The sequence below is a fragment of the Cimex lectularius genome, unplaced genomic scaffold, assembly GCF_000648675.2.
Source record: "Cimex lectularius strain Harlan isolate CLEC.00 unplaced genomic scaffold, Clec_2.1 scaffold91, whole genome shotgun sequence".
Lineage (NCBI taxonomy): Eukaryota > Metazoa > Arthropoda > Insecta > Hemiptera > Cimicidae > Cimex > Cimex lectularius.
The window spans coordinates 714,946-728,074 of record NW_019394227.1 but is presented as its reverse complement, the minus strand read 5'-3'; the positions used below and the strand labels follow the sequence as shown (position 1 = coordinate 728,074).

Here is a 13,129-nt window from a genome sequence, read left to right as displayed (position 1 = left end):
ATTTCAATTAAGACCACCTATAAAAAGTATCTTGGCTAATAAGAGCTAGGCTAATAACTAATCACCACGCACACTCTGTGTAAACAGAAAAATATAAATGTTAAAATAATTTAATTTGTATCCTTTTAGTAATCTTCAGCACCCTAGCCATCTCCTTTGGCAAAGTACGAGTTGGCGTCTTAATCCTTCTCTGGCTTCAGAGAACTCATCTTTTTCCATACCCTCACCAATGTAGCAGTAGACGAAAGCTTGCATATATCAAGTTGAATTTATGGTCGAGCCTTGCCAAGCCTAGGCAAAGGCACTGGTGATGGACAACATGCAGACTGTATGTTGCACCTTAGCCAAGCCACCACTGGTTCAACAGTGTGTGGCTGGTATTTCATTCCAACTCCACTACTCAACAGACTGGATTGCTCTCTTGGACTTGATCCTGGTGATGGCAAACTATGAGATGACTTTAAATTTCTCACAGGTTTTCGTGAATTTGCAGGCTAGTAAACTAGCTTAATATAATAGATCTTTAATGAAAGGGTGAGCTCTGTCTAAAACAGTCATCAGAAGGCTTGGTGATAAATGCCTAGTCGGTAGATATCCTGCAAAAGGTTCTCTACTATTCGCAAATCAGCATCTTGCTTGAACAATGGGGGGGGGTGTTCTTTTCCCAGGTGAGTGTCAGTTTGGCTTGTGGCAATCAGATGACCGGTCGTGTGAAGGAGACGTGGAGAACGCTTTGCTTCATGCGCCATGGGAGAAACAGCCAAAGAGAGTTTGGTATGAGCTAGAATCAATTTGCATGCCCGAACTGATACCATGGGTAATGGATCTTTGACTCCACTAAAGTACATTGAAGAAGACCTGGAAGCTGTGGTTCCATTTGCTCTGTTTATTAGGGACTGCTTTATATCAATTCATGATAATGCTGGACTATAGCTTGATGAAAAGCAGAGCTTTACGAAGATCATGGTACAATTTTAACAAAGAATTTGTCAAATAGCGGTTTATATAAAAGTGAAAACAATAGTAAAATCTCATTGCTAATTGATTTTGGTATTTGTGAAAATAAGCTAATTATAAAGAAATAACTGTATTTGTGAAAGTGATTCTCTGGTGGAGGGATCGCATGCCCCTCGCCGGAAATTGGCAAATTTCAAGACCGGTTTGCCGGTTATTTCGGTAAAACTTTTCTATTTTAAATATTGTTTTACGATTCGTTTGTAAATTACGTCCAGTCTCTGTTGAAGATTTTTTAAATTTTAATTGCAGCCCTTCTGTCAAATTGGTTGTTGAACGGTCATCGATGCCACTTTCGATTAGTGGTCGCTTGTCCGGTAGGCACCGCCATATTGGAATGAGTTGTCAGTCAACGTGAGTCTAGACTTCTGGATAGCTACTCATTTCACCGGGCGGGTCTGACAATAAATGTTTTTCAGCACCAGTTGTACAGAGGATATTTAATTTGTAAGTACGTATTGTTGTCAACGGCCGGGTGTCAAGCTATTAAACCGTATTGACACAGATATCAGTATTTTATCGGCCTTGTAACTAGGTTAGACGGTCCTAAACCCATTGCGCCAATTATTGACTTTAAACTTTTTTAATATCGGCCCAAGTACGCCGCCTCGGCCCGGGACTGTTCAACCCCGTTTTTTGGTAGATCCATTAACAATTTTCACCGGGTCAAATTTGGACTTTTTATCCAACGACCAAATTTTAAACAACGAATTTGACGGTTTTGCTCAAATTTTGAAAACGGGAGTCGAGAAGGGCCGCTCGCCCACCCGGATCGGTTTTCCTTTTCCCGATCCTTTCAACGTCGATTCAATCAATCAGCTCAGCCACAGTCCTACTATTTTTAATATAATAATAATAATTTAAAAAACATGTTTTCATCATGCGAAATAATTCAATTTTTAAATCACCATGAAAAATATTAAACACACATTTTTTTCATTTTATTTGAAGATAATCAAACGTACTAAACTTTTGAGTGGTTTACACTGTGCTGATAGGCTTTTCACTTGACCTATTAACGGAATTAAAAACAAATTGGTTCTTTCATTTTTCGTTTCTAATCACACGGTAACAGTAGATTTTTCCATTTATTCATCAACTGCACACACACACACACACACATTCACAAAACCTCGTGTGCATGTAAATAATTTTTTACAGTAAAGAACCAAGGCATGGCAACAGGTTGTTTGGTTCGCTCACTTCCATGGAAGTTCAAAAAAGTCCTTTTTTTCAAATTGGTCTTATAACGCGAATATATTATTAACCCTGATTTACACGTTGCCAGTAAATATGCCAGTAAACATCTTGTTTGTTGTTAGCTAACAATAAGTTCTTGTTTGTGCCATTAGCGTAAAACGAGGGAAAAATTATAAAGTAGCTGGTTGAGATGTGACTTGAGGGCTGAAGTCGTGATAGCTCAAGTGGTAGAAACTGATGAGTCCCGCTCTTGACACTAATTTTTCATCACAGCCTTCTCTATGTTGAATTGAAAAACTAATTTAGATAAATAATTAATAAGAATAAACACCTTGTTTGTGAAGCTAAAATGTTTGATTTGCTGACACTCCTCAACCACTTTTTTAGATTGGCACCTTGCTGCTTTTGCATTATGTAAACGCAACAGGTCCAATCTTGTTGAGTTTGATTATTGCCTCATTGAACCACAAATTATCTTCTTTTTCTCTCCCCCCCTCTCTATCTATCTGTAAAGTAACAAAGTATTGTTAAAATGCTTTCTGTTTTTTTGTTCGGATGCTCCCATCTCTTTATTACGTACACAACCTCGTACAGGAATGGTTTTCCTTTTTTGACTCATTTATCTTAGCAATTCCTGTAAAAGTTCTTCACACAACTAAAGAAACCAGATGGATAGATTTTCTTAGCACTTGTCTATGTGCACACAATGTTGTCATGATAAAAGGTACCCTGTCGAGGACAGCTTCAGCTGTTTCGACTACTACCTGCACAATGTAAATAAGTACTACCAGTTAATTGCCAGTAGCTGGCACTAGTCGAAAAGTGTACCTCAAGTTGCAGGCTGATTACTAGCATCGTGTAAACAGCTAATGCCAGTAAGCCCGTCAGCTGGCATACCAGTGATAAATCAGGCTTAATTGTATCAAACCAAGAAAAAACTGCTGGTATGTACATTATAATTGACAATACTTGCACGGTATATACATTTTGGTCCTATTTTGTAATTCTACTAATAGTATTACTTAAATACAAGCTCATGAACTACCAATAAAAAACAACAATACATTTGACATACAATGCATTTTCTGTTTCAAAATGGAGGAGGCCTCACAAATGCTATAACTGAAATTAAACAAGCAAAAAACTACAAAAGTACCAGTCAGCTATTCGGTTAGAGAAGGAAACCAACCAACAAACAATTTATTGAATACTTTCTATGCCAATCTACACTTCTTTTTCATCTGGCACATCATCATCACACATGTGAAGAAAATAAGCTATATCAGATTTATAATAGTGGTAATGTTTTCTAGCCATGTAACAAATTGAGTGAAATAAATGAGTATTAACTGTATTCACCACATGCTCAAATGATAATACTACTTATATCTTGCCTGCCTGTCACCTAATGTGTGGAATTTGCTACCACTTTCTGCCAGTGCAATGCAATGTAGAGTGTTTTGCTGAAAGTGCAGCAAGGGTTTATATTAGTGGTCCTATCTCCAATAGTAGTGACTCGACCTTGTACAAATTCGGAACGATTCTTTGAATTTAAAAACACTTGATAAGTATAAATTGATCCATTTTCTGTTGATTTTTCCATGTCCAGTAACATCTTATTGAACCACGCAGTCAGTAATTTGTTCATCAACATTACTGAAAAGTAAATCTAGCATTGTAAAGAAGTGCAGGAGGAAAAGTAATCTTACCTTTGGAAGATAGCATTAATATTTTGACAATACAGGTGATCAGAGATTTGTATTAATAGAAAAAATAATATGAAACGGAATTCCTTGTATTTTAAACAGTTTTCTTGTACTTTCAATTTTCAACTTCACGACTTGTATGTTTTTTGTTTTTTTAACAAGGGTTCGCAGCAGCAGAGGTTATATCAACCCTCGGGGTGCCGGTGTTTTTGAAAAAAAAGCTCATTTGTAAGTATGTTGGGTTCGAATGCAGGGCTGCTGGATTCGAACCCGGGACCTTTACCTTACAGTGATGAGCGCCGTGCCAATGCCTAAACCGTTGCGGCCACCGACGCCCCCCTTGTATGTTGTACTTTTGTACTTTTTTATTATGATACAAAATTTTACAAATTACAAGCTACAACACTAATAGTATTAGTTTGTATTTAATTATGAAACAGGGCCCACGAAGTTCAAAAAATTTATTGTTTATTATGGATAAGAAATAAGGTGTTTCAAATGTGCTCTATTAGAAGGCACCTTCAAAATTTCAGTAAACTACCAAACTGATGAATGGTAGTAGGATAGGGGGTCTACTGAGTTCTGAATATTGTTGAGTTCTTGTACAGATATTTGCATGCAGTGTAAATTTGGGTTTTGTGAAAGGTTTACAAAGGACAAATTTTATATATTTTTTATTATTATATTATTGATTCATAGAGGACCACAATAGCCGAGTGATTAGGGTGTTCGACTCGTTTTTCGTTGCTAATGGTCCTGGGTTCGAATCCTGGCAGAGCTCATGGTTTTCTAATGGAGAATAGTTTGAAAGGAGTACAATTAATTCAAAACCCAAGAGACCATAAAAATAATTCAAATTATCAAGACGAAAAAATTACATTTTACATATTTAAAACATCATCATAAAAATAATGACTAAGTTGAAAAAGTTCAATTATATTATTTTTTTTAAAATATCATAAAGCGGTTTTTGGTTTAATGTGGCCTGGCGTGGTTTGTATCAATGAGTTTTTAAAGTGACCAGTACTGAGAACACATTGACAAAACTATCATATATAAACTACAGAAAATTCGAAAAAACTTTAGGCTGCAAGGAACTAAACAATACAAGGCAATTTAGAGGAACATTAGTTTAAATTATAAAGGGGGGAAGTGGCTTCATTTGGATTCATAGAATGCTCTCTCTCCCCCTGTTACAAAAAATATTTTGTATTACTGAGTGTACACACAATTTTTTTGTGTTACCAAAGAGACCTGCTGAGGAGTGTATTATAAAGCAATTGGAATAACCATAGTCGACTGTGTTGTAAAGGGGTTTGACCCCTCGTCCGTGATGCTCAACGCATAGTTGGACATTAAGCCCCCATGTGTGATAGGAATTACTTTACTTTTTTTATTGATTTGATATTTGATTTTCTTAGCAATAATAGATACCTCATAATGAGACAACAAAATTTACTAATTTAAATGATAACAGTCGAAGGTTCTCTGTCGATTCTCTTGTGGTGTTCTTGTTGGAGAAATGTAAAGCAATAATTACCATAAAATACAAGTATTTATTATTTATATTCCTGTATCATGAGGGTGCGTCCACTTCGAGGTCCCTCCTTCCTCACTGTACAAACGGCAGAAGTGTACATGATTTGGTATACACATGGGGTGATTCGAGATGATGGTGCTGCCTACCTAGTCTGCACCTACTCCTTCAGCCTGTTTAGGTTACTGAAGGTTCTCTGTCGATTCTCTTGTGGTGTTGTTCTTGTTGGAGAAATACCACAAGCTGGAGCATCTTGGCAAAAAGGTGTCTGTTGTCTGGGTACCCTAGATGGTAACGAAAAGTCAGATGAGGGAAGTTTCATCCTCCAGACTTAACTTCTGTGTTCTGGCCCTCTGGCACTAAAAATGCAATATAGTCATAACAATCAGTTTTATTTTTGAATTGTTTATTCCTTGCTATCTGATAGCTTTTTACTCGAAGTACTAAAGCGAGTACTAAATTAAAGGTGTTTTATTTATTTTTTCTTCTCAGTTTTCTAAATCTTGTCTGAAAGCTTGTTTTTGATTTTAGATTTCTAAAAGAAAATCATTAGTTGACTTGTCTCCATAAAAACGATTTCCATTAATCCATAATCCATTAATTAAATTCTATTAATTATTAGTCCATTAGTTTAATTTTATATTTTAAATCACGGTGAGCATATTAATGTTTTTGGGCAGAATCTATTAGGCTCCTAGGCAAAATGGCTTAATTTTAATTCATTATTGTGAGATATACACTGATGGACAAATGTAATACACAACGCAATTTGTTTAATTTAAAATTAAATCCATTATCTTTCTACATTAGTTACATGTAATTAGGAGCTATCATAGTCAAAATAAACAGCAAATAATTTATTTACTTCCTTTATTTACATTTGTACTGGTTAATCCCATGTTCACAAAAAGTAGCATTATGCCCTTCCATTCTGCTATGCTTAAAGATCGCATTCAGTTAAATTTTTTGTTTCCATTTGATGTTATTCTTATTCTTAAACCTTTTTCAATGGCTCCAGTCAGGCATTTGAGTGAGAATGACATTGTCAGGGTCATAACATTATTAGAAGAAGGATACAGCCAATGCTAAGTCGCCAACAGACTAAATCACTACAATAAGAAGGGTTCTTTGGCACTTCAGAGAAACTACAGATGGGAGAGTCAATAAATTCATCAATCTCTACAAAACGGCAGCATTACGGCAAATGAGATAAGAAATCTGATAAGACAAGTCCGAAATGTTTTGATTTCCTCCAGGACTGTAAGAGGAAAGCTCAATGAAAATAACTTCAGGGCCTGGTATTGGGCTTGTGGACCTCTTCTTAACACAGCTCAGAAAATGACCAGACTTTAATTCACACAGACACATGTGGATTGTACATTGGAAGATTCGGGATGAGTTCTCTTCACAGATAAGGTGAGAGTTGGCCTCAAATCTTCAGATGGAGTAATTTCATATTGAGACGCTCAGGAGAAAGGGATGTCCCATGCTGTATGGTTCCTCAGGTGGTGTTCCATGGTGGGTCATTGATGTTGTGGGGTGACATTTCCTTGGTCACCCACACCAAATTGGTTGTTGTGCGAAGAAGATCTCTAATTTCACCGAGGTACTACAAGACGTAATCAAAGGTGTGTCATTTGCCCCCCCCCCCACATCTGAGTGATTCTTGCTAATGCTGGATAATGCCAGCCAGGCCCCATTGGGCACGTATTGTGGATGACTATCTGAATTTGTGCCGGGTGGAAATGCTTGGTATTAAATGGGCCAAAAGTTTTTTCCCATTATTTTTTGTTCTTTGTTCAATTTAAAAAAAATAAATATTACACTTAAATGTCTTATTTTTACAACCAAACCTATGAACCTAAATACATTAAAATTTAAGTGTTAATGTGTTAATTTTGTCCAATGTATTTCAAAATTGATATGTCACACTATTAGAAAACTGAATGCTATTAAATAAAAATTTTATAGGAAAAAGATTTTCAAATTGTCTTTTAGTTCCTTAAATTCACTAATTTCGTGGTCCGCTTGACCAATTAATATATTACAATTAATTAATTAGACTAAATCCTGTGTATCTTATGAATCTGTATTTTCTTATTTTACTTTTCATTAAAAACATTTTGGTTTTGTCAATTCATATTTTGTTTAACTATAATTAGCGTGCTTAAAAACATAAAACTAGCACAAAAATTTCACATTCATTAAAACGCACTAATTTGGTTAAGTTGGGTTTAGGCTTTGGGGGCCAACTCCATCATAGTGTGTAAGTGGCGCATTGTTATAACATATCAACTTTTGAAACGTTACCCAAACAAAAGGGCCAACTCTATTCTCTATTGTTTTACAATCAAAGACAGCCATTTTCAAAAAAAGAAACCTTGTCTGCCCATGACCCACATAAACCTATTTGCATGTACGACCTTGCTAAGAATTTACCAGCCACAGCAAATTGTTTTTTTAGTTTTTATTTTTAAACACATTTTCTTAATTATTTGAAATTTTGTTTTGTGAAAATTTAATGAATAAATTTCTCTTTTTCAGAGTTAGAACTTGGGACCAAATAAAAACCTCACGATGCCTAAATCAGTAAGTTACTTTTTTTTTATTTCGATACTAGGTAGTATCCATTATATTTAGTGGCCTGATTGACCAAATTACTCTTTCAGTTAATTAATCTTTTTATGTAAGGTTTTTGGTTGAAATGAAAACCTTTACATAAAAAGATTAATTAATTGAGTCTAGGTAGTATGTTTATTATGTATCTACTCATATATGTACTGAAATGAAAATATAGAAAGAAATTTCAATTAACCATTAAGGAATTAAAGATTTAGATTTTCCTGCCCTGTTGTAACACTAATGATTGTAATTATATTTTATAATTAAAACTTGTATTTTTTAAAATTTTGAATATAATTTCTTGGAGAAGAGTCCCTCTTTCTACAGTTTACTAGCCCAAAACATAATTTTAAACTTTTAGTTTTTTTTTTTTTTTTCTAAATAAGGCATTTCAGTTTGGTTATGTAATTTTCATTGAAGACTAAAGATAAGCTTGCTTTCAGTTAATGAAGATAAAGGTGATTGCTTTAATCATGTTTTAAACGGTACTCTTTGCCTAGTCAAGGACAAGAACACTTAGCTTTATTTTATTTTTATTTTTTTACAACATACTAGAATAATCTTGGTTTATCAATAAAGAATTAATGAAAGAATAAATGAGAATATTATTATTATTATTATTAATTATTTTTAAAGGCGTTTTAAGGCGTCCTTTCATCCAAACCTTCTATCTTAGGTTTGCTATATCCCTTCCGAGTACTATAAAGCTCTTGACTCCAAACATTCACTCATAAACTAATCTATCCTGTTGCCACCCAATGCTTTAATTATACTTTTAAAATTCTTAATTTGGAAGGCCAAATGTATGCAAAAATCCCATTTTAAATTATAAAATGTATTCATGTACTTTAAATAGAATTTTTGGTCCTTAATTTAAACATTTCCCATAGATTTGTATGGCCAATAATAATAATAATTACTTAAATTCACTAATTTCGTGGTCTGCTTGACCGATTAATATATTACAATTAATTAAGGTTTTTAGTTGAAAAATGGCAAAAAGGAGGGAAAATTCAAAAGATGGGGTTGAGATGGGAAGTTAGTGTCCGAGTGGATCGAGGTCACGATAGCTCAAGTGGTAGAGCAGCGGCGTATCTAGCCGAAGATCGTGGGTTCGAATCCCGCTCGTGCCATTGACTTTTTTATCTCAACTAAAAACCTTAATTAATTGTAATAAAAATAATAATGGTGTCAGACTAACAACAGTCTCAGCATGAGTATAGGCTCATCGTTATCCTTTTAATTTTCCATTCAAATATGATAAAGAAACTAATGCTACTTAATAATAAGAAACAAAAACAATAACATTTCTTTTTCTTTATCCTCTTTTTTTTTGGAGGGAGCTATCTTTCTTATTTACACTCTTACATATGTACGTTACTGTATAGACATACCACATAATATATGCACTATATTCTTACATTTACAAAGATTCCTTTTTAACCTATGATTTAAATTTACATTATAAATACATGTGTATATTTATATTATTGTACTATGTCTGCTTTCCGGGTAGATGTTTGGTTTAGGACAACAGCTGCAACACCAGATGCATTGTTATAATTAGTACTTATGTTGTCAGTTTTGATATTATTGGGTTTGGGAATGTAGTAAGAAGTTTTCCTAAATCATCCTTTATTATTTTGGTAAATAGACTAACAATGTTTTAATGTGATTACATTCGGAGTTTCATTCAAATTTCAGTATAGTGTAGGAAAGTATTACTTTGTAAGTATTTTTTGTATAAAAGGGCCGAAGTACACCCTAGCATAGACCCTTGGACTAACTCTAACAATTTTCAAACTTGAAGTCCATGTAATACAATAAGTGTGTGTGTGTGTGTGTGTGTGCGCGCGCGCGCGTGCGTCAGGCAGCCACAATGACACTAAATTCGTATGTTAACGCCAATTTGTCTGGCACTGCCTAATTGCTTAATGACTCTATGGACAAACAACAAGATTACCATAAAGTGGATTCCTGGATGTAGGTATAGAAGGAAATGAACAGGCTGACCAACTAGCCAAAAAAGAGGCGGCTCTCTCACCCATGGGTGGGTGTGCTTATTAAGCTGGAACTGGAAAAATGGCTTGAGAAAAAACACCAAACACTGTATAAAAGCACCAGTTATACCAAGCTAAAAGATATATAAATCTCTCAAAAAGGGAGACGAAGGAAATCCTCTCACCAGGCAGGATTTTAGAAATATTATATGCTTCTATACTGGCCACTGCCCTCTTAACTATTAATGTAAAGGAGATGCGTAGAGCACAGACAATCTTATCATCATCATCAGTTTTGTTTAAAAATCAAAATACAAGTTATACTTTTATAGAATGAATTATTTAAATACATTACAAGATTATGCTACAAAAGCTTGAAATAAGCATAAATAGTAAGTCTACTTGCTTATATTTTGGAAGTACAGTTTTATAGTAGGTTTGTATTATTATTATTTTTATGTTTGTGTTTATTTACTGTTTTTTAAAAGTTGAACATTTTAAATAAACTTTTCAATAAAGCTTATTGGATTTTAATATAGTTTTAAAGATCTCAATATTATTTTACTACAAAAAATTTAAAGTTACATATGAAATCATAAAATTGGCCTTTAAAATTTTTCTTAAAACGTGTATTGAAAAACATTGGGTCGTAATGTGCAAATAACCGTTACGTGACTTTTCTTCCTTCTTCCTCAAATAACAAAATACATACTTATAGCCATGAGGGCCAAGGAAATAGCACCCCGGGGAATAGAGCTGAACCAGATGAGATGAACCAGATGGAGGCAGAAAGCTACCAGAAACGCCTCCTTGGTTACTCCCCTCCATCGTACGGTGAGATATGGCAAAATTAAAGAAAAATGAGACACCCCACTATGCATATAAAGCAATGTTTGAAGTTCTATAGTTGAATATAGAGATGCCAGACCCTCCATGGCTCCAAAACGCAGAGGGCGTGGGGTGTGCTATGTACACGGGGGTGAAATTAAAAAATTGTCACCCCTTCTCACCGCGGTACTCGCCCAATACGGTCCAGAATATCAGAAGAGCTTGGGCCCCTAGTAAAGAAGATAAAAGAACAGTTAAAAGGGATCGACAAAAATGGGAAGAAGGTCGTGTTGGCGTGGGTTCCCGGCGAATGGTGATGGCCAGGAACGAAAAATCAGACAGGGTGGTCAAAGAAATACAGTAAAATGAGAATGGAAAAACCGCTAGGTTCGAGAAAAGAAAAATTGCTCTGTCAAACTGTGGCAGGTTAAGAAAAACGTTGATCTCTGATCCACGGAGAATATAAGGGAAAAGGTCATACCTTCAAGACTGCGCATAGGTCCTACAACAATAGCATACGGGCACCTTTTGGCCGGAAAGCGACCGCGTAGTTGCCTGTTATGCAAGGATGAAATAAAGGGTTGAACACCTTTTCAATTATAGAAGGCTTGTATAAAAAAACATTTTGGCATATCAACAGACCTGTGCGAATTCATGGGGCACGGCAGCGGGCAGAGATCGCTGTTCAGGTACCTCAGGGCTGTAGGGATTTTTAAACGTATGTAGCGTTTATGCTTTTGTTGACTTAATGTTAATTTATTGGAATGAATGTAATTTATTAGCGGGAAAGGAAGGGGTCGTGCAACTCTGACCCGAGGAATATTGAAAACTCTGGGGGAGTGAATGCGACCAGACTTTTATGTTTGTATCGAGTTACGTAAATTTATTGGAATGAATGTAATTTATTAGCCTGAAAGGAAGGAGTTGCTTAAACCCGCCCAGAGGAATATGGATTACTCCGGTGAATGAAAGTGACCAGGCTTCTATGTTTGTGGTGATGTATGTTTTGTATTGTATATTTTGTGCCTATAGTTGACAACCTGAGGTACAAACGAGAGGCTAGCATTTTAGTATACCGACTAGTATACATATAAAAGCAGAGTCAGTAACCATAGCGAGACGCAGTTTAAAACAAAAAATACACGCGAAAGACCAGAAAAAGAAGGAAAACACGCGGATGTCCGGTGATGACCTCAGCCGTAAAAATCTATCCTCACAAAACTTAGATCTCAAAACTATTTCAGATGCTGAACTTTTTGAAGGGTCGAATAGTTTAACATAAGCTTAAATTTTCATCTGCTTTCTATTTTGTTCTCAGACCGTGATTTTTTTAAATTTTATTAATCTCGTATTTAGGCAAGTATAATTTTCAGAAGAAATGAACAACTCGCGTCTTTTGTGGGTCGGGGTGTTAAAATATTCTGAACAGATTTTATTGTCCTTTGACACGCGTGATCCCCGCGTCTCTAGGGTCCTTCCATCTTCAGCTCTTAAGACCTTTCCAGCTAAAGGCAAGTGAATTTCGTCTAAATACATTCGTACTGGAGCAGGAAGTACGTCCGCTTTTGATTTGCAGGTACCACTAACCAACGGATCCAATTTTTTTTTTTCGGCAACTCGAAGAGCTAAAAATTTGAACTGCTGTGACATTCTTGTTTGACTGACGATGATATCTGGCAGTATCTGTTTATGCCTGAAAAGTTTTAATCATGAATCAATTGTTTTTAAGTTAGAATGGAATATTGATAAAAAGGATGGATATTTTGCAAAAAAAAATCGAGCGTGATTTTTGACCTAGTATGCTACATCTATTATTTCAAATTAAAACAATTTCTTTAATAATCACCTAGAAACCCTTGAAAACCCATTTATATAACTTTTCAAATTTTGCACATTTAACGGTGGCTCGCTCAAAAATGATATGTTAATACTTATAGTGTGACGATAAAATTTTATTTCATTCATGGGTTCATTTATAAATTCAAGTTTCTTATCAGTTGTTCGTCTTTGCAGCTTAGTGTGGAGAATTACGTTGAAATTTTTGTTGAGTAATTTGGGACAGCGATAAAACAAAAAAAAATAGTACACGATATTGGATTGTATGAAATAATGAAGTGATTTATCGTTTAAAGACATGGCATGATACCCAACAATGAAGAAGCGTCCTATGTAAAAATGTAAAATACATTCTTGTTTAATTATATAATTTAAAAATCTTGATT

General features: G+C 35.0%; 1 protein-coding gene across 3 annotated transcripts in view; it reads left to right on the top strand.

The window, feature by feature from the left end:
- The first annotated feature begins 107 nt into the window (after positions 1 to 107).
- Positions 108 to 13,129, top strand: part of LOC106674153 (moesin/ezrin/radixin homolog 1) — a 46,651-nt gene continuing 33,629 nt past the window's right edge. Inside the window, exons 1-2 of one of the 3 annotated variants that reach the window (XM_014406716.2) lie at positions 108 to 117; positions 8,002 to 8,046. In XM_014406716.2, coding sequence (XP_014262202.1) covers positions 8,035 to 8,046 — 12 coding nt within the window. In that variant the 5' untranslated portion in view covers positions 108 to 117; positions 8,002 to 8,034. Of the gene's footprint in view, positions 118 to 1,352; positions 1,466 to 8,001; positions 8,047 to 13,129 lie in introns of those variants that run through there. The other 2 variants (XM_014406713.2, XM_014406715.2) reach the window with 2 other exon arrangements.